This window comes from the organism of the source record quoted next, unplaced genomic scaffold (assembly GCF_019419815.1).
Source record: "Pyrus x bretschneideri cultivar Hongxiangsu unplaced genomic scaffold, Pyrus_bretschneideri_v1 Contig38, whole genome shotgun sequence".
NCBI classification, from domain to species: domain Eukaryota; kingdom Viridiplantae; phylum Streptophyta; class Magnoliopsida; order Rosales; family Rosaceae; genus Pyrus; species Pyrus x bretschneideri.
In genome coordinates, this window is record NW_025999701.1 from 4,518,578 (window position 1) to 4,540,846 (window position 22,269).

Below are 22,269 nucleotides of genomic sequence, written 5' to 3' on the forward strand. Positions count from 1 at the left end.
AAAACAGAGAGCTTTCTACAAATTGGTCCAAAACCCATTTAAAAAATCTGGTAAATATAAATAATTTCGAATAGTTCAAAGGACAATCGAGTTAAAAACTCCAAATTAGTATATATGAAAATAAGGTCGTGATGAACAATTCAATTAAGCATAGAGTACCTAGATTGAAGCAGAAAGTGAAAATCTCTAGCGAAAACCCATTTCAAAAATCTGGCCAAGATAAGGATAATATTGTTCGAGAAAATTATCCAATTTATCTAATGTTTTCAAAGCTACCTGCCAATGACAAACACAAAAATAATACAAAGTTTAATAGGAATCAAAACATATGTATACGTATACATGAGCATATCAGTTCTTCCAACGAAACTGAAATTTACTTTGGAGAAAAAGTAAGTCGTACCAATGTAAGATGATTCTAATCGACAGGAGAGATCTGATGAAATTCAGAAGAAACTTCGGAAAACCACTCGGGGGAGATGAGTCTGTGCAGAAAACGAAAGTGAGTTTGTTTACTTTTTGTATATATTGTGGGGGTTAAGTGATGCTTTGAGATCTTTAGAACGTGCGGTAAATGACGGTTACTTCTCCATTATTGGCAACTGCTACAACTGTTGTTTTGAGTGGAAGTGTGGAGAGTTTCGATTCCATCTAGAGTGGTTTACTTTTATTTTTTATTTTTATATTATTTTTGTGTTTTTTTATGGTGAAAAGATTAGAGTGCAATGCAGTAGTTATAAGAAGATCAATCTAAGGGCTGACAATGAATTTTAAAGTGTGGGTGTTTTCATCTGATAGTACAGAATGTTCATGGTTAAGATAGGCATATATGAGGAACATTCCGCTTTTTGTAGATAATTTATGAATGTTGTGATATTATTGTTTTGACCCTATTTCTATGAGCAGTTATACATTAGCTTTGTGTGTGAAGTCAGGACATTCTTGGCATTTTTGAATGCTTCACCAAACTGGCCTTCTCCCTTTATATATATATAGATGCTCACTTTATATATATATATATATATATATATATATATATATATATATTAAGTAGGAATTCTTGACCAAATAAAACTCCTACGTTTCCACCGCGAGTGAAGATTTGTAGCGTGTTTTGAGCGTGATTTTAGGGTAATGATTCCTAAATGAAAGGTTAGGGCGGTTGATCTAAATCTATATATAGGATTTTGGAGTGGAAGGACTAAATGCAATCATCAAAACCACTTCAGAGAAACAAATCGACTCGGAGTATCTAAAACCCTAACCAAGAAAAAACCTCTCTCCCCGCAGCCCTCCCGCCCTAATCCTTTTCTCTCCACATTCTTAAATCTCATCTTCTCAAGAAAGCGGAAGCAAGAAATATACATATGGCATCTGCTAATGACTTTCCAGTAGGTTACAAGTTTCACCCAAGAGACGAGGAGTTAGTGGGATATTATCTGCGCAACAAGGTTCGCGGCTCACCCTTTAAGGATGAGAATGTTATTCCAGATCTCGATCTTTATGGTAGCATGGAGGCGAGAGATATATGGAATAACAATGGCGGACAAAATTTGGGAAAAGGCGAAGACCTTTACTTCTTTACCATACTGAAGCCAACGAGCAGCAAGGGTACAGGTTCGCGCATGGCTCGCACGATAGGGTCTGGAACATGGCATGGCCAGAATTCAGGGACTATAGTCAAGGATCCGAAGACTAAAGAGACGATAGGTTGGTGGAAAAGGTTTACATATGCGAATACTAAATATCCTCAAGAAAACGGGTGTTGGATTATGCACGAGTTTAGCCTGGACCCTAAACTGGCCATGTACATTAAATCAAATAATTCAAGAACTAGTAATGGTGATGAATATGTAGTCTGCCGGATTAGAAAGAATTATGATAGAAAGAGAAAGGCTGATGATCGTGAGGAGACCCGAGTAGTAGAATCCCAAAGAAACAAGATTCAAAGGCAATTTGACACTCCTGTGTCTTCTGAGGTTGCTGAGGACGTTAATACAGATCATTACCCACAGCAGCAAAAGCCGCAGCAAGAGCAACAGACTAATCTTCAGCACAATAGTTTTGTGAATAATGTTGATCATTACTATAATCAGCAGCAGCAAGAGCATTGTAATGTTACCGACTTTCCACAATACTACTATGACTCACAAGAACTGATGGCGAGGCCAGAAGCAGCATGTCCAACTTTGACCTCTTCACTAGGCATGGCTAACCAAGAAGACTATCTTCAGCACCATGGTTTTGTGAATAATGTGACCGATTTGCCACAGTACGACTACTCCAGTACACAAGACCCAAGTAGTGGTACTGTTTTCTCGCACTATGTTCTGCCGCAGACTTCTACGACTGGGTTTGCTAATCAGCCATACCACTTTGTTACACAAGACCAGCCAAACTACTTTGTTGCTGATCCCACCATGGCTTCTTCACTGAGTATGGCTAGCCAAGAAGACTATCTTCAGCACAATGGCTTTGTGAATAATGTGACCGACTTGCCACAGTACCACTACTCCAGTGCACAACCAAGTAGTGGTACTGTTCTCTCTCACTATGATCCGCCGCAGACTGGTACGACTGGGTTCGCTAATCACCCACACCACTTTGTTACTCAAGACCAGCCAAACTACTGTGTTGCCGATTCCACCATGGCTTCTTCACTTGCTAGTCCGGCCAACATAGATCAGAATTATCCTGTCATGAATGATAAGGATCGACTTCCACTTCCCAATTTTGACTACTCACAATTATTTTATGAAGCTGAAGGTGATCATGACATCATGATAGACTTGGACGACCTTTGGAATGATATGGTTCAACCTGCTGCAGTTCTTTAATTAGGTTGCTTTTTGTAGATTTACTGATAAAGTATGATTTGGTAAGTCTAATATTGTTTACACGTCCCTTTTTTTATGTACAAAATATATATGTTTCATTTTGTATAAATGTCTAAATCTAATGTAACACTGTTCTTTCTTTATACTACAATTAATTAATTAATTAATTAATAATCGATCGATCCCATTATTTTACTCTTCGAAGTTTTCCCTTTTCTATTCATGCATGTATGGGAAGATCTTCTATTATAAAAGCAAACCATATAACAATCAAATCATATAATTCTAGAAATTAAAGAACAGACAGGAAAGTGATAGAAAGCTTCATTCGCAATTCCATCTGACCTATGTTTTTGTTGGTTCATCAACACATTTACTAAAGGATTGATAATAAAACCCAATTCAGCGAAAATTCATGAATTCTGGTTTTCTAAGTGTTTGATTATTCTGCCTTGAGGTTGGTGGGCGGCAGAGGACATTACAGTTGGGTCACGTAGTTTAAGGCCGAAGCCCTGAGAATTTGGGAGCTCCAAACAAGCTTTCAAAGTGGGGTTATAATGTTCTTTGATTCCCAGTTCTTTGCGTATTGATATGTAACAAAAGAATTTGCTGAATAAATAAAAAATTATATTTCCACATCAAATACCAATAAAAATTAATTTAAAAAAAGGTAAATATACAAACATTACTTAAATTAATATTAGGAGCTTTCAAGAAAAATGGTTTGAGCTAAGTTTATTTTAACAAAAAATCAAGCTAGAACTTATTTAATGAGAAAAACTTAAATTTTAATGAAAAACCCTTAAATTTTAATAAAAAGAACAAAAGAACTTAAATTTGAAGGAAAAGGACACAATATTAATATAATAAAAAAAATTGAAAAAAAATAACACGCATCCATTACAAACACTGATTATGAAAATGAATAGTATTATATTATTTATGAAACTGAATAGTATTATATTGTTTATAAAATTTAATAATACTACACTATTTATGAACTGAATGATTAAAGAAAATACAAAATTAATTGATCAACAAAAGGCTATTGAGATCCTAACATTAACTGGGATTTTTCTTCTCTCAAGCTTCACATCCCAACTCAACTGCGGTCCTTTCGTTTCCTGTCAGCTCTGCCTTTGACTCTCTCTCTCTCCCTCTCTCAAACAAAGTCACTGCTGTAATTAATATTTGGATTCCTTGATTTGTTTATCATATATGATTCGTTGCGGACATATATGGTTCCTTAATTAAATAGTTAATAATTAATAATTAAATAGTGAAAAAGAGGTATGCACGCGCTTCGTAATTTTTTTTTTTAAATTTTTTTATCTTGTCATTTTCATTAAATAAAGTTAACAGATAATTTTTGGTTAAAATTTAAAGTTTTGAAACCATTTTCATTACATGTCTAACGTTTTTAGATTCAAATGTACTAAATGTTTTGCAGTGAATAGTCTAAAATTGAGAGTGAAGAATAATAAAACTTGATTGACAAGTATAATAAATAATCAACAACGCCAATTGTTACACTTGTGTTTTTTTTTTTTCTTTCTAAAATCAACATAACACTAACAAAACGAATATTACAATAATCCATTGAATGAAAAATTATTGAAAAGCAAAATATAAATTCAAAGTTTTGATTACCTTAAAGTACAATCTTCAAGGCCATGTGATAATTGATTTAAACATTTGATAGAATAGAGTGATTGGGAAGTTAAAAGGAAAAAAAAAATTGCAAAGTGACTTAGTTGGACTGGACTAGCTATTAGTCCTCGCTAAGTTGGACTGGACTAGCTATTAGTCCAATACTGTGTTTGTTCCATGCTGGGACTAACATTAATGAGACTAAAGGGGACTAGCATGGACAAAACCCTTCACTAAGAGGTCTTAGCGAGACCACCTAATAACCATGGGACCAGCTAAGACTATCCTCTCTTTCTCGTCTTCGTCATGCTCAATGACCATTCCCGACAGACTCTTCGTCATCTCCGGTCACCTAGACCAATCATTAACTTTTCGACTCTCTTTCAGATCCATTTCACAACCAACTTTCATATAAAATATACCAAATTGAAGCTGGGATTGACAAGATTACAATTTTACCTGAATCGAGGCCAAAATGTGGTTGAATGTGGCCGAAAAATGGCCTGGAAGTCTTGCCATGTTTGGGCTTCTTCAAATCCATGACAGATTCGAGCATTCAAAGCTAAGATCTCGGTCTAGGGATGATGATGAATTTTTTGGCGGTGCTAACTTCATCCAATTTAACGAGGGTTGGCCGGAAAACACATCGGGAAACCTGCAACTCGTCGGGAAAATTGAAGCCGTAAGGTTCCAATCGAACAACGCATAGCTAGAGAGGGAAGGAGGACAGAGAAATAGAGACTGGAATCAATAAGGAGTTTGGCCAGGAATGAGAAAGAGGCATGAATTGAGAGGTCTAAGAGGAAAAAAAAGAGGGAGATGGCGGAATGATGAGAGAAGAGGAAAAGAGTGGGACGGAAATGGTAGGAAAAGATGAAGAAAAAGAGAAGATCATAATAAAATATTAATAATTTATATATTAAATAATATAATATTAGAATTTGTTATTATCCGGCTTCTTAGTCCAATACTGTACCAAACGCTTCATTAAGTTAGTCCAGTTTAGTCTAGTCTAAGCCAGTCCAACTTAGTCCTTGAAGCTAATCCAGTCCGAGATAGTACGGCGCAACAAACACCCCCTTATAACTTTATATGCATTTAGGCAGATAGATTCGGAGTAAATTTGAGAGACAAAAAAAAAAAGTAGTCACTAAAAAAGGAACTCCATGTTTTGATGAACTCCACATCCCAAAGAAAAAGGAAGTCAAACATTTCCACTGGAGCAACCAATAAATTATGATAATTTTTTTTCTGTATTTATATGTTAATTACAGGATATAAAAGGAAAACTAATGAAAATGACTTGAAAACTTTGAGTTTTAACGATAAGGACAAAATAAATAGTAAATTAAATAGTACTAGGATTGACTTTTTAGTGTAAAAATATGATTTTTCGTTAAAGTTAACAGTACCATGAACTTTTCGTTAAAGTTCCCTATAAAAAATTTTTGAGGACTCCTATGAAGTGGGGGCCCTAGGCGGGCGCCTACTTGGGCTACCATCAGGGTCAACCCTATTTAAGGCTGCTCCAAATTTAATCTAGAGAGCTTTCATTGACGGTCGAAACCTTGCTTGCTTATTCTAATAATACTACCATCGTCTCGTATAAAAGAAATGTATATACAAATATATGTATTGACCTTTTAGTATAAAAATGTGGTTTTTCATTAAAGCGAATAATAACAGGAGTTTTTCGTTAAAGTTTCATAGAAAAAAATTGGTAAACATATGCATAATAATCATACCATTTACCCACTTCACGGGAAGTAGTGGATGGTTTCGAGCAAATGATAGATTGCTCTAATCAGTGGATAAGCTTCAAAACCTATCCTCTCCCTTGAATGTAGCTTCGATTAATAATATCATTTATAATAAGAAAAAGTATCACAATTTCTCAATATTTCTCACTTATAAGTGGTAAGTCTTAAGTTAATTTTTGTGAATAACAAGTTCAATATCAATTTATTATTACTAAATATCCTGTAACTTAGCCCAAATATATTGTTTTATAAGGAAAAAAAAATATCTATATAAAATCAACCTTGTAAATTCATTTCTAAATCAGTAATGTCTTGAGTTTCCAAAGTCAAATCAAATAAATTGATGGACAAATGTCGTAATGATTATCAAATAGTTAAAAGTGGTTTTTTTTTTTTTTTTTTTAATACATCAATCTATTTACACCAACAGTGAAAATTGAGTTAAGCCACGTTATGAGTCGATGGTAGTAGCAGGACTTTTTTTAGCCAAGTGCCGGGCAGTGCCTATTGGGTATTGGCACACCTCTGTGGTTTTTAAAGGTACATGAAATTTACAGAACTGAACAACTTAATCTTTTGATTTCATGGCTTCTCTGCTGCGTCGAATTGCACAATCTTTAATTCCCAAACCCATCAATCAGAAAACCCAACTGATCCACACAAGCTCAGGGCCGCCAAATGACGTCGTCAAATCCATCCGCGACTCGTTCAGAAGCAGCTGCAATTGGGACACTCTGTCCACAAAGTTCGAGTCCGTTAAATTGGACGGAGAGCTCGTCGAGAGTGTGCTGCTAGAACTGAAGGAACCCATCGATGCGAAACGTGCTCTGGGTTTCTTCCACTGGGCCGCTCACAGCAAAGATTTCGAACACGGGGTTTGGTCCTACTCCATAACCATTCATATTTTAGCCAGAGCCAGGCTGCTCATGGATGCAAGAACATTGCTCGAGTCGGTTTTGAAGAAAAATGTTGGCAATTCCTCATTTGATAAAGACCATGTGGTGGCATTCTGGTTCTGCATTTCACAATGGAGTAGCATATAGGATTATGGCTAAGGCCATTTCCATCTTGTGTCTTTTGATACAGGGACTGAAGTTTTCGAAGAATTGATACTGCCAGAGACGACGCTATTTTCAAAGGTTATCCATCTATGCCAACTATTAATCTTTACAAGTCATCACTTTGCTTGGTCAATAAACGTGTGCCAGATAAAGGTATTGACATATGGATTCGGAAAGAACATTCTTTCGAAAAGCTGCACTCAGTTCTTCCTGGAATGAGTACTACTCCATTAGGGTTTAGAATAAGTACTGAACTCCTTTTGGAGTATCATGAAAATCTTCGTGAAGGACATGATCTGGCTTACTATAATCTTGAAACCGAGCAACTTAATGGAACTCGAATTCGGTTGGCACGAAATTCCCTTTCCCGCTACTATACGGACAATTATGTTGAAAGTTTAGTAATTTTACTCAATAAATTGAAGAAACAGGTCAGATTATCACCTATTTTATCCTCTCTGTGTGAATCAAGTATTTACGTTTTTCATAATGCACCTGTACCTTTGTCTTTGGGGGAGTGCTAACAAGTTGTAGTTTTGAAAATTGTTAATGCATGTCCGAGTTGAGTTTAGGAAAAATCTAGTAGTTTATATTTTTACATGTCCTTTTTGGCTTGATAATTAACTAGAAATCAGCGTTACTGTATTCTTAGTGCTCTTGTACTCTATATTTCATCACAATTTTCAAGTGTCATTGTTAAACAATCGCCAATGTGGTCGAAATAGTCTATAATTGCTGTCAGCTATGTATTGCCAGAATTGCTCTTAAGATTAAAACCAAATATATTATTTCGGAGGCTCTGAAACACACTATGTAGGGTCTACGACTTCTTAAAACCAAACCATGTGTTTAGAGCATCTTCAAAAGACTTTGAAATGTCAAATTGTCCACATAAGCTATAACAGTAAAAAAAGACAGCCACTAATTGTTTCTAACCGAAATGTCAAATCCTATGTGGCATGACATGGAATGGCAGCAAAGGGGCTTGTTGTCAAATTTGACAGCAACTTCAAATTTTTTTTACTAATTATTAAATGTATTTTATTAATATTTTAATGTCATTTATTATTTGATTGTTGAACGGTTTTCTTATCTTTCGCTTTCTCTTCTCTCTCTATCTTTCTCCCTGTCTGTGAGTCTATGACCATGCAAAGACGGTTACTGGGCGGCTCGTTGTCGAAGCTCCACCAACCCTACGGCGGACCCAAGGACCAGACTCTTACCGTCGATGACTCCCCCAACCACATTAAGGATCTTTTAGCCTTTTCCACCACCACCTCCTCCTCACCCTCTTCAATCTCTGCAGCCTACGAAGACGACGAGGACCACAAAGCATCGAAGCCTCACCATTTGTCATCACCGCCGTCCATTGCACCGCACAAATTCATCCACGTCATCCTGGTCCTCATCCTCCTCTGCTTCCTCATCCTCTTCCTCTTCTCCTACATCCCCTCCAAATCAGGTACATTGTTAATTAATCAATGGCTCTTCGCTCATCTCTTCCTCATTTGAATCCCAGTCCTGATCGTCCCTTTTGTTCCATTTCAGATTTGGCTCAATTCAATGGCTTCACTAAACTGCCTGGATCGGCAAAGCACGTAGGTACGCAATGCAGATGAAATCATTCACAATCTCTCAATCCTGACCGTCGAGTGGAGATATAAGAAAAAAATAATAATGTAATTAAATAATAGTTTAATTTGATATATCAAGTGGAGAGCAAAACATGAAAATATATCAAAATGCCACATAAGCTGTCAAATTTAAATTTAAGGTTCAAAATTTGACATCTTCTTTGGAGATGGTCTTAGACTTCAAACTAACGATTTCGGATTAGGCAGTACATTCTTATAGTGCACAATTTTATGACGTCGTTTATGAGAATGTTGAATAAAGACCAAGACTGTCGAAGGAAATTAGTAACTAATTAAAAAACGTATAAATGAAATCACTCCAAAGAAAATAGCATGGGATTTATCTAGTGAATTACCGAACTGTTAATCTTTTTTTGTCAAAAAATAGGAATTTATTAATCAATCAAATACGAATTGTTGCATCTTTTACTAACAAACTAGCCTCATATGCGAGTGGCAATTCACATTTTTATATTAGATTATGTCTTTTAACTTTTTTAAAGTAATTATTTTATATTTTTATTAAAAAATTATTCAGAAAAAAATTAACATGGGATTTTTTTTTTTAATTAAAGTTTTAAATTTAAAATTCATTCAAAATTAAAATGTGGTGAATTACTTTAAATTCTTATGGTTCAATTGGTTCAATTGTAATTTTTAGAATTCTTAAAAGACAATTTTTGGTATTTCGAATGTTTCACATTTTTATCTTTCTCACTTTATATATAATATATATATATATATATAATGCTCACTTTATATATATATATATATATATATATATATATATTAAGTAGGAATTCTTGACCAAATAAAACTCCTACGTTTCCACCGCGAGTGAAGATTTGTAGCGTGTTTTGAGCGTGATTTTAGGGCAATGATCCCTAAATGAAAGGTTAGGGCGGTTGATCTAAATCTATATATAGGATTTTGGAGTGGAAGGACTAAATGCAATATCAAAACCACTACAGAGAAACAAATCGACTCGGAGTATCTAAAACCCTAACCAAGAAAAAACCTCTCTCCCCGCAGCCCTCCCGCCCTAATCCTTTTCTCTCCACATTCTTAAATCTCATCTTCTCAAGAAAGCGGAAGCAAGAAATATACATATGGCATCTGCTAATGACTTTCCAGTAGGTTACAAGTTTCACCCAAGAGACGAGGAGTTAGTGGGATATTATCTGCGCAACAAGGTTCGCGGCTCACCCTTTAAGGATGAGAATGTTATTCCAGATCTCGATCTTTATGGTAGCATGGAGGCGAGAGATATATGGAATAACAATGGCGGACAAAATTTGGGAAAAGGTGAAGACCTTTACTTCTTTACCATACTGAAGCCAACGAGCAGCAAGGGTACAGGTTCGCGCATGGCTCGCACGATAGGGTCTGGGACATGGCATGGCGAGAATTCAGGGACTAAAGTCAAGGATCCGAAGACTAAAGAGACGATAGGTTGGTGGAAAAGGTTTACATATGCGAATACTAAATATCCTCAAGAAAACGGGTGTTGGATTATGCACGAGTTTAGCCTGGACCCTAAACTGGCCATGTACATTAAATCAAATAATTCAAGAACTAGTAATGGTGATGAATATGTAGTCTGCCGGATTAGAAAGAATTATGATAGAAAGAGAAAGGCGGATGATCGTGAGGAGACCCGAGTAGTAGAATCCCAAAGAAACAAGATTCGAAGGCAATTTGAGAATATTGATGAATCTTATGTTACTCCTGTGTCTTCTGAGGTTGCTGAGGACGTTAATACCGATCATTACACACAGCAGCAAAAGCCGCAGCAAGAGCAACAGACTAATCTTCAGCACAATAGTTTTGTGAATAATGTTGATCATTACTATAATCAGCAGCAGCAAGAGCATTGTAATGTTACCGACTTTCCACAATACTACTATGACTCACAAGAACTGATGGCGAGGCCAGAAGCAGCATGTCCAACTTTGACCTCTTCACTAGGCATGGCTAACCAAGAAGACTATCTTCAGCACCATGGTTTTGTGAATAATGTGACCGATTTGCCACAGTACGACTACTCCTGTACACAAGACCCAAGTAGTGGTACTGTTTTCTCGCACTATGATCTGCCGCAGACTACTACGACTGGGTTTGCTAATCAGCCATACAACTTTGTTACACAAGACCAGCCAAACTACTTTGTTACTGATCCCACCATGGCTTCTTCACTGAGTATGGCTAGCCAAGAAGACTATCTTCAGCACAATGGCTTTGTGAATAATGTGACCGACTTGCCACAGTACCACTACTCCAGTGCACAACCAAGTAGTGGTACTGTTCTCTCTCACTATGATCCGCCGCAGACTGGTACGACTGGGTTCGCTAATCACCCACACCACTTTGTTACTCAAGACCAGCCAAACTACTGTGTTGCCGATTCCACCATGGCTTCTTCACTTGCTAGTCCGGCCAACATAAATCAGAATTATCCTGTCATGAATGATAAGGATCAACTTCCACTTCCCAATTTTGACTACTCACAATTATTTTATGAAGCTGATGGTGATCATGACATCATGATAGACTTGGACGACCTTTGGAATGATATGGTTCAACCTGCTGCAGTTCTTTAATTAGGTTGCTTTTTGTAGATTTACTGATAAAGTATGATTTGGTAAGTCTAATATTGTTTACACGTCCTCTTTTTTATGTACAATAATATAAATGTTTCATTTTGGATAAATGTCTAAATCTAATGTAACACTGTTCTTTCTTTATACTACAATTAATTAATTAATTAATTAATTAATTAATAATCGATCGATCCCATTATTTTACTCTTCGAAGTTTTCCCTTTTCTATTCATGCATGTATGGGAAGATCTTCTATTAGAAAAGCAAACCATATAACAATCAAATCATATAATTCTAGAAATTAAAGAACAGACAGGAAAGTGATAGAAAGCATCATTCGCAATTCCATCTGACCTATGTTTTTGTTGGTTCATCAACACATTTCCTAAAGGATTGATAATAAAACCCAATTCAGCGAAAATTCATAAATTCTGGTTTTCGAAGTGTTTGATTATTCTGCCATGAGGTTGGTGGGTGGCAGAGGACATTACAGTTGGGTCACGTAGTTTAAGGCCGAAGCCCTGAGACCGAAGCCCTGAGAATTTGGGAGCTCTAAACAAGCTTTCGAAGTGGGGTTCTAATCTTCTTTGATTCCCAGTTTTTTGTGTATTGATATGTAACAAAAGAATTCGATGAATAAAAAAATTATATTTCCACATCAAATTCCAATAAAAATTAATATAAAAAAAGGTAAATATACAAACATTACTTAAATTAATATAAGGAGCTTTCAAGAAAAATGGCTTGAGTTAAGTTTATTTTAACAAAAAATCATGCTAGAACTTTATTTAATGAGAAAAACTTAAATTTTAATGAAAAACCCTTAAATTTTAATAAAAAGAACAAAAGAACTTAAATTTGAATGAAAAGGACACAATATAAATATAATAAAAAAATTGAAAAAAAATGACCCGCATCCATTACAAACACTGATTATGAAAATGAATAGTATTATATTGTTTATGAAACTGAATAGTACTATATTTTTTATGAAATTTAATGGTACTACACTGTTTATGAACTGAATGGTTAAAGAAAATACAAAATTAATTGATCAATAAAAGGCTATTGAGATCCGAACATCAACTGGGATTTTTCTTCTCTCAAGCTTCACATCCCAACTCAACTGCAGTCCTTTCGTTTCCTGTCAGCTCTGCCTTTGACTCTCTCTCTCCCTCTCTCAAACAAAGTCACTGCTGTAATTAATGTTTGGATTCCTTGATTTGTTTATCATATATGATTCGCTGCGGACATATATGGTTCCTTAATTAAATAGTTAATAATTAAATAGTGAAAAAGAGGTATGCACGCGCTTCGTAATTTTTTTTTTTTTTTTTTTAAAAAAGGAACTCCATGTTTTGATGAACTCAACATCCCAAAGAAAAAGGAAGTCAAACATTTCCACTGGACCAACCAATAAATTATGATATTTTTTTTCCTGTATTTATATGTTAATTATAGGATATAAAAGGAAAACTAATGAAAATGATTTGAAAACTTTGAGTTTTAACGATAAGGACAAAATAAATAGTAAAGTGAATAGTATCAGGATTGACTTTTTAGTGTAAAAATGTGGTTTGTCGTTAAAATTAACAGTACCATGAACTTTTCGTTAAAGTTCCCTATAAAAAAATTTTGGGAGCTCCTCCGAAGTGGGGGCCCTAGGCGGGCGCCTACTTGGGCTACCATCAGGGTCAACCCTATTTAAGGCTGCTCCAAATTTAATCTAGAGAGCTTTCATTGACGGTTGAAACCTTGCTTGCTTGTTCTAATAATAATACTACCATCGTCTCGTATAAAAGAAATGTATATACAAATATATGTATTGACCTTTTAGTATAAAAATGTGATTTTTCGTTAAAGCGAATAATACTAGGAGTTTTTCGTTAAAGTTTCTTAGAAAAAAATTGGTAAACATATGCATAATAATCACACCATTTACCCACTTCACGGGAAGTAGTGGATGGTTTCGAGCAAATGATAGATTGCTCTAATCAGTGGATAAGCTTCAAAACCTATCCTCTCCCTTGAATGTAGCTTTGATTAATAATATCATTTATAATAAGAAAAAGTACCACAATTTCTCAATATTTCTCACTTATAAGCGGGAAGTCTTAAGTTAATTTTTGTGAATAACAAGTTCAATATCAATTTGTTATTACTGAACATCTTGTAACTTAGCCAAATATATAGTTTTATAAGGAAAAACAAAAAAAGTATCTATATAAAATCAATCTTGTAAAATCATTTCTAAATCAGTAATGTCTTGAGTTTCCAATTCAAATCAAATAAATTGATGGACAAATGTCGTAATGATTATCAAATAGTTAAAAGTGATTTTTTTTTTTTTTAATGCATCAATCTATTTACACCAACAGTGAAAATTGAGTTAAGCCACATTATGAGTCGATGGTAGTAACTAACTGGAATTAGACCATAATAGCAGGACTTTTTTTAGCCGAGTGCCGGGCAGTGCCTACTGGGTATTGGCACACCTCTGGTTTTTGAAGGTACATGAAATTCACAGAACTGAACAACTTCATCTTTTGATTTTATGGCTTCTCTGCTGCGTCGAATTGCACAATCTTTAATTCCCAAGCCCATCAATCAGAAAACCCAACTGATCCACACAAGCTCAGGGCCGCCAAATGACGTCGTCAAATCCATCCGCGACTCGTTCAGAAGCAGCTGCAATTGGGACACTCTGTCCACAAAGTTCGAGTCCGTTAAATTGGACGGAGAGCTCGTCGAGAGTGTGCTGCTAGAACTGAAGGAACCCATCGATGCGAAACGTGCTCTGGGTTTCTTCCACTGGGCCGCTCACAGCAAAGATTTCGAACATGGGGTTTGGTCCTACTCCATAACCATTCATATTTTAGCCAGAGCCAGGCTGCTCATGGATGCAAGAGCATTGCTCGAGTCGGTTTTGGAGAAAAATGTTGGAAATGCTTCAAAGTTTTCGGTTGTGGATTCGTTGCTTAGTAGTTATGAGGTCGCGGCTTCGAGTCCGTTTGTGTTTGATTTGCTGGTGCAGGCTTATGCTAAGCTGAGAATGTTTGAGACTGGTTTTGATATTTGTTGTTATTTGGGGGAACGTGGGTTGCCTTTGAGTCTCACAAGTTACAACTCATTGCTTCGTGTCGTCGAAAAATCTGACCGGACTGCTCTGGTTTGGAAGATTTATGAGCATATGATCGAAAACAGAAGGTATCCGAACGAAGAGACGATTAAAATCTTGGTTGATGCTTTGTGCAAGGAAGGGAAGTTGAGGAAATGTGTTGACATGCTGGACAGGATTCATGGGAAGAGATGCTCGCCTTCCGTGGTTGCGAATACTAGTTTAGTTTTCGGGATTTTGGAGGAGGGTAGGGTTGAGCAAGGAATGGTGGTATTGAAGAAAATGTTGCAAAGAAATATGGTTCTTGATACAATTGCTTACTCATTGACTGTATATGTTAAGGTTAAACTAGGAGATGTAAACTCCGCACAAGAGGTGTATGAAGAAATGCTTAAGAGAGGTTTTGGACCAAACTCTTTCATCTGTACGTTGTTTATAGGAGCTCATTGTGAAGGAGGACGAATTGACGAAGCACAATGCATCATGCACGAGATGGAAACTATGGATTTGAAGCCGTATGACGAGACTTACAATCTTCTTATTGAAGGATGTTGCAAAGCCGGAAGAGTGGAAGCAAGCACGAGTTACTTGAAGAAGATGATGGAGTGCGGGTTCATCCCTAGTTGTTCTTCCTTCAACGAGATGGTTGGAAAGTTGTGTGAAACTGGAGATGCAGAGCATGCCAATGAAATGTTAACTACCCTGTTAGATAAGGGGTTTGTACCGGACGAGATTACGTACTCTCATCTGATCAACGGGTTTGAGAGAAAAGGTGACAATCAGGAAGTTGTCAAGCTCTACTATGAGATGGGGTCGAGGTCGCTGTTTCCTGGAATTTCGGTTTTTACATCCTTGATAAAGAGCTTCTGCCAAACAGGGAAACCGGAGGAAGCAGAAAAGTATATTGGCTTCATGAAAGGTCGTTCGATAGCCCCGAGTTTATGTACATATGAGATCCTGATTTCCAGCCACTTGGAGAAGGGCAATTTAGAGAGGGCCCTTCACCTTCGGAAAGAAATGGCCAAAAAGAATTAAACCCTGATTGCTTTGTCGTCTTCTATGAAGAAGCGAAACTCGTTGAAGCTTTTATTCTTTGGATTCAGGACATGTTCATGGAGCTGTTTCTGTCTAATATGTACGTAATTCCCTTGAACAGCCGCAAACTGTAATAAACCCACGACTAAACTTAACTTAGTGAATGAACCCGGCCTTCGGGGAGGACGTTGCTCTCAAGTTTCAACCACTTATGCTAGCTATATAACGTTAAATCGCATCTGGTCATACAATACAATCTACTAAACTGAATAATCGGACTAAATAAGCAGGAAAAAATAACCAGATCTGCATCAATTAGAAACCCTGTAAACTTGCATTTTGATTTGTATTGCAATTCACTTTTAAGGATTTCACATAGATATTAGCAGGCTGTTCAAAAATGAAACTGATCTAACAACCAGGATTTCACATAGATATTAGCAGGCTGTTCAAAACATGAAGATGTAATGGAAGTCGACAGCCAGGAACCTAACAAAAGCTTTGCGTCTTCAAGCTCTATTCTTCTACGAACAAAAAGATGAAGCTCATTTCTTCAAGCTCTATTCTTCTGCGATACAAGGAGGACAATTAGTTAAAGAATTCCAGCAAACATTTGTACAAAAAGTTTCAAGAGTCTCCAGTAATCATTTCCATAAAAAGTTAGGCTAACGGATATTGTAAATGCATTTCATTTGTAAACCAAAGCCAAACAAAGAAATCAGAAAATTACGATAAGGGACTACAGGAAACGGAAACAAGGGATGAAAATGGACCAGAAGCTACCATTTCTTGAACAAATTGCATCGAACAAACAGAAACATCCAGAGCCAGAATCAATACATAACTTCAATGACTTGTGTATCTATGAGCCAACCTACTGTGTCCAACAAGAAGGGTGTACTTGAAAGTGCTTTTGATTGTGTCAAAATTGCTAACACATAATCAAAGACGCCTTCATCAATAAATGGCAGAGACAGGAAAAAAAAAGCTTTCTGGTTCAGAAAAAAAACCTTCGATGTTTCCTAAACAAGAACCTAACAAAGTGTGGAATGAGTTTATTGTGTTCTTTTAACAAAGTGCCACTAAATACCTAGTAAAGAACTACTGTCCAAAGGCAAAAGGAAAGCAAAATTATGAAAACATCAAGCAAAGAAATAGTAGACACGAGACATTGTTACATTCATGACATGAAACACTAGAGATGATGATAGAAAATTTACATACGAAGTGCAGCCTGTCCTATTAACAGCCGAGTAAACAAACACGTACAGTTCCAAATCATTCCACTCGTTACCACACCTTTTGGCCGAAGCCTAATCTCAGCATATCACAAACGAGAACCATCGACCAAGAGAGCTGTTATAGCCATTTTTCAGTAGTGCTTAATAAAACCAGAAAAAAATTTAAAACAACAAAGCTTGGAAAGAGATTGAGAGGATTCTGCTTTACCTCCTAACAAATTCTTTCATGTTTCATGTTCTGGATCAAGACTGCCATAGTAATTGGGTGAAACAAGGCTCTCCATGTAGATCCCAGCGTTTTCAAATTCAGGAAATTCCCGAACTGACAGATTGCAAAAGCTTTTCTCGTTAAAATCATACATACCAAACTGATAGTCGAGCAGCAACAGATCATGACTGTCCTTCCAAAAACTCGTATGATATAGTTCAGAGTATCAGAAGGAGGTCTTTATGTTAGTCCAAGACTGCCTAATTCCATAGTTCTTCATGACCCAAAACTCATCAAGAATTTTAAAATCGTCACGTGTTAAACATAAGCAATCCCTGAAGACACCCAACACATAGTATTCATTTGGGATAAAACCGGAACCTTTAAGTGGCAGTGGAATCTCTCGAAACTCCTCCTCAGCTAAATGGAAAGACACAATCACGGGTGATGACTCCTTGCCAACTTTTGTCATCACCCAATGAACACTTCCATTCAGCAGAACCCCATGAGTCGTATCGGCGTCATTGTACTGAATAGGACTTTTAACCACTCTCCAAGAATCAATTTTCAGTGAATAGACACTAAAATCAATAGTGTCCAACCGCTTAGAATACACTGCACAAACCACCTTATAATCCTCAGCCGAGTGATCAAATCCAAACCCCTTGTGATCGAAATATTTTGGTCCCTCGGGCAGCTTCTTGGCTTCCCCAGTAGCCGGGTTAACCAGATACAACCACTCCGGCTTACCCAACTTGCACAACAACAATCCCTCGCAGTACAAAAAAATCCTCAATACTACCACATGGAAACTCAGTACGAACCAAATCTACCTCAGGAGCTACCAAATCACCAATGTCACTATAATTTTCATTGTAACTCAGAAGTAAGTTATCAAGGTTCAGAGAGTAAATGGAATTACCATCTGGCATAGTAAACATGATTCTTCGTCTTCGGTAAAAAGCATCTTTGTTCTCAGATGATTTCTTAAAGTGAAATTCACAAAATTAGGGTTATATATTAGGGATTTCCAGGGCTTGGATACAGACCTGAAGCGGCACAGTGATTTGGGAGGCAGCCATGAAAGAATCTCCACGATCATGTCCCATGGGAGTACAGGATTTCCTGCGTCCATCAGCTGCTGCTCCTCCATTTTCTTGGGAAGTAGCTCCTCCGCCATTATCTCGCGCAGCTTCTTCTTCTCCGTACCGGAACAGGCGTTTCCCAAGTCTGAAAACCAATGGTTGTTTCTTGTTGGAAGTCAAAAGCAAAATGAATGTGAATAGGAATAAATGGCAATAGTTGAAATTGTTGTCTGCACAACTATCTTTTACAGATAGCATGCTTTTAATCTTTCTACAAGCTGCCTTGTTTGTTTTTCAACATCAGCAGCCATTTATGACTTTTGCATGGATAACATTCATGTTTGGAAAGTCTCGTAAAATCTCTACAAGAGAGATGTGTATGTACTTTTGAAATATCCAATTCCATCTGGAAGCTAGGAATCAGTTTGTAAACTCTTTTAATATGAGAGTATTATTTTTATCAAAGCTTGCTGCTTCTTTTTCTTTCAATCGGTCCAGTTTCAAACATAGTAGAAGTGAGAGGTGTGATAAAGTTTGTGAACTTATTACCCACGTAATTGGTATTAAGTTAGCAAACTTTGAATAACAACATTTGGTATTAGAGCCAAAATTCTATTCTGGCAAGTGCAGCAGCTATGGCGTCCAACTTGGTGCAGCTCCAGGTTCCCACATTGAAGAAAGAAAATTATGAAAGATGGTACATCCAATTCAAAGCATTGTTTGGATCACATGAGCTATGGTAACTTGTCAGTATTGGGTATGTTGAACCCACGGCTAAGCAAGAAGTCGCCTACACTGCCGAGCAAAGGGACACTCTCAAGGACTTACGAAAGAAGGACAAGGTATCTTCTGTACCAAGGTCTAGAAGATGCAATGTTCGAGAAGGTTGCAGAAGCAACAACCAACAACCAACAACCAAGTTTGGTACAATCTAAGCACAATTAACAAAGAAGTAGATCGGGTAAAAAGAATCAGACTCCAATCCTTAAGAGCAAATTTTGAGGCTGCTTATATGAAAGAAGGAGAAAACATTTTAGACTACTACTCTCGACTACTTGTAATTGTGAATCAAATGAAAAGGAATGGTCAGAAGCTTGACGATGTTCGTGTCATAGAGAAAATCCTTCGATCCTTTACATCCAACTTTGAGCATGTTGTGACTACTATTGAGGAATCCAAGGACATGGAAACTATGAGTGCAGAGTAATTGCTAGGATCCCTCCTAGTTCACGAGCAACGCATTTAGAAGAAGGCAAGCCCCACAACGTTAGAGCAAGTTTTGGAGTCAAAGCTGCATATTGGCAAGTCAAGTAGAGGTCATAGATAACATAACTCACGATGCGGGAGTTCATCCAGCCATAGCTAAGGATGAGGCTACAGAATAGGTTGAGTCTATCCACAAAATCGAGGTTTGTCTCAAGAGTGGAGGCTTGCTCGAGGAAATGCACATATCCAATGTCACAACTGTCAGCAATATGGACATTATGCCAATGAATGTTCATAAAAAAATGGTGAGCATGTCAACATGGCAAAATCGAGTGAAAATGCCAATGAGGAACTTATTGTCTTACTAGCACACCATGCTTCCAGCATCCAACAAGATATTTGGTATTTGGATTCTGGTGCAAGGAACCATATGTGTGGGAAAAATGAGTTCTTTGCAGAACTCAAAGATGGGGCCTACGGATCAAGGAGTCATTGACTCCTCAAAGCTAGCAGTTGAAGGCAAAGGGAAGGTCAAGATCATCTAGAAAGATGGTAGGGAAGTATACATCTCTGATATCTACTGCATACCAGATATGAAAAGCAACATTTTGAGCATTGATCAATTGCTCCATAAAGGGTACATTATACATATGGAAAATATACTTCTCACTCTCAGAAATGTAAGGAGAAAAGCTTATTGCACGTGTTCAAATTTCAAAGAAACGAATGTTCCCATTGAATTTGAACAAAAGGATTGGAAGCTGCCACATAGGGGTGATTGAAGATGAGTCATGGAAATGGCATCTTCGCTTTGGCCAGCTTCATTTCAATGGTTGAAAGCTACTGTCCATTGGAGGAATGGTTCGTGGTCTAGCTTAGATAAAACCCATAAACCATGTATGTGAAGGTTGCATGCTCTCATTCCCTGTTGGTGATGCATGTAGAACAAAGGCACCACTGCAATTGGTGCACATAGATATATGTGGTCCATTAGATCTAATGTCCTATGGAGGTAATAGGTATTTTATTACTTTCATTGATGATTTTAGTAGGAAGACTTATGTTTAGTTTAACAAAGGAGAAGTCGACTACCCTAAGAATTTTCAATGAGTTCAAGGCATCCACAGAGACTGAGGGCAACCATAAGCTTGTAGTTGGGAGATCAGGCAGAGGTGGAGAGTACATCTCCAATATTTTCCAAGCATATTGCAAGGAGTAAGGAATTAGGAATCAACTAACTGCTGCCTACACCCCATAACAAAATGAGATAGTCGAGAGAAAAAATCGAACCATCCTTGACTTGACAAGATCCATGCTTAAGGAGAAGAGCTTTCTAAAAGAATTGTGGGCAAAAACTGTAGCTTGTTTGATTTATTTGTTGAATCAATGTCCAACAAAGAGTGTAAAAAGGATGACACCACAAGAAGCTTAGAGTGGATAAAAGTCGAATTGGATACCTAAGAGTTTTGGGTGTGTTGCATATGCTCAGTTTCCAGAAGCCAAGATGAGAAAGCTTGATGATCAAGGTGAGAACTGTGTGTTTATGGGCTATAGTGAAGAGTCCAAGGCATACAAGCTTTATAACCCACTAACTAGCAAACTAGTGGTTAGTAGAGATGTCATCTTCAGTAAGGAAGAGACATGGAAGTGGAACAACCAAGAGGTTAGTAAGGAGAAGATTGTTTCCACTAATTTTGAACAGTCAGAAGTTGTACTACCTGTTGAGCAACAACCTGCTCAATCAATCACAACAACTCCAATGCATAGAACTGCAGGGAGTGGTCCTACATTTAGTGAAGAAAGTAGCTCCTCAACTCTAGTGAGGCTAAGAAGTTTCACCGAGATATATGGACAAGAAGAAGAATAATAAGCCAACCTTTTCTGCTTATATGCAGACCATGAGTCTCTCTCATTCAATGAAGTTGTGGAAAAAGATCGTTGGAGAACAACCATGTAGGAAGAAATCCATGCCATCGAGAAGAATGAACTTGGGAGTTGACAAAGCTCCCACCAAATCAGAAGGCTATTAGTGTACAAGATCAAATGCACTGCAAATGAAAGTGTGGATCAATAAAAATCGAGGCTTGTAGCCAAGGGCTACAAACAAAAGTATGAAGTGGACTATGACGAAGTCTATGCTCCAGTTGCAAGACTTGAAACGGTAAGATTGTTAGTCTCTCATGCTGCTCAACATAAATGAAAATTTTATCAACTAGATGTCAAGTTAGCCTTCCTTAATGGAGTTCTTGAGGAAAAAGTGTACGTGGAACAACATGCAGGCTTACAAGTACAAGGAGAGAAGATAAGGTGCATTGTTTGAAGAAGGCTTTATATGGCCTCAAGCAAACATCGTGAGCTTGGAACTCAAGGATTGACAACTACCTTCACTACAATGGATTTTGAAAAATATCCATATGCTTATTCAGTTTACATGAAGACTGGTGAAAAGGGGAGTTCTTAATTCTTTGTCTGTATGTAGATGTCTTGTTCTTTATAGGAAACAATGAAGCTATGTTCTGTGAGTTAAAGCAATCTATGTTCAGTGAATTCGAGATGACTGACAATGGATTCATGTCATACTTTCTTGTCTAAATCTCAATAGAGGTACATGAGAGACATTTTTGAGATGTTCACAATGGCCAAGTGTAATGCTGTCAACACTCCAGTTGTAACTGGATTGAAGTTGTCCAACGAAGGAGAAAGTGAGTTTGTAAACTCAACCGTGTACAAAAGCCTTGTTGGAAAGCCTGAGGTACCTTACAAGCACAAGACTGGATATAGTTTATGGTGAGCAGGAATTCACTATTGGTCATTGGGTTTATTTGCGTCTTCAG

The 22,269-nt window shown here is 37.1% G+C and overlaps 2 protein-coding genes and 1 long non-coding RNA gene across 4 annotated transcripts; 2 read left to right on the top strand and 1 right to left on the bottom strand.

The window, feature by feature from the left end:
- Positions 1-8,454: 8,454 nt before the first annotated feature.
- On the top strand, positions 8,455-8,927 carry LOC103948094. The gene is made up of 2 exons (XM_009359092.2): positions 8,455-8,770; positions 8,857-8,927. Exons 1-2 carry the CDS (start codon positions 8,455-8,457, stop codon positions 8,925-8,927), a joined length of 387 nt encoding a protein of 128 aa, XP_009357367.2.
- Positions 8,928-13,973: 5,046 nt separating this feature from the next.
- LOC103948022 (pentatricopeptide repeat-containing protein At1g66345, mitochondrial) lies at positions 13,974-15,903 on the top strand. Its single transcript, XM_009359010.3, has one exon. The coding sequence runs from the start codon at positions 14,097-14,099 to the stop codon at positions 15,693-15,695; it is 1,599 nt and encodes a 532-aa protein (XP_009357285.2). The 5' UTR covers positions 13,974-14,096; the 3' UTR covers positions 15,696-15,903.
- A 99-nt stretch (positions 15,904-16,002) lies between these two features.
- LOC103948021 lies at positions 16,003-18,049 on the bottom strand. 2 transcript variants are annotated; one of them, XR_007250859.1, is made up of 3 exons: positions 17,145-18,049; positions 16,920-17,051; positions 16,003-16,263 (listed from the first exon to the last, which is right to left on the bottom strand). It is a non-coding gene; the product is annotated as an uncharacterized LOC103948021 (long non-coding RNA). The 2 variants fall into 2 exon arrangements; XR_007250858.1 differs by having other exon boundaries at positions 16,916-17,051.
- Positions 18,050-22,269: the final 4,220 nt, after the last annotated feature.

What these genes read in the sequence shown, in the direction of transcription:
- LOC103948094 (XM_009359092.2), top strand. Translation starts at nt 8,455, where the DNA reads ATGCAAAGACGGTTACTGGGCGGCTCGTTGTCGAAGCTCCACCAACCC. An exon ending in CTACATCCCCTCCAAATCAG is followed by an intron (nt 8,771 to 8,856) that starts GTACATTGTTAA and finishes GTTCCATTTCAG; the next exon opens with ATTTGGCTCAATTCAATGGC.
- LOC103948022 (XM_009359010.3), top strand. Translation starts at nt 14,097, where the DNA reads ATGGCTTCTCTGCTGCGTCGAATTGCACAATCTTTAATTCCCAAGCCC.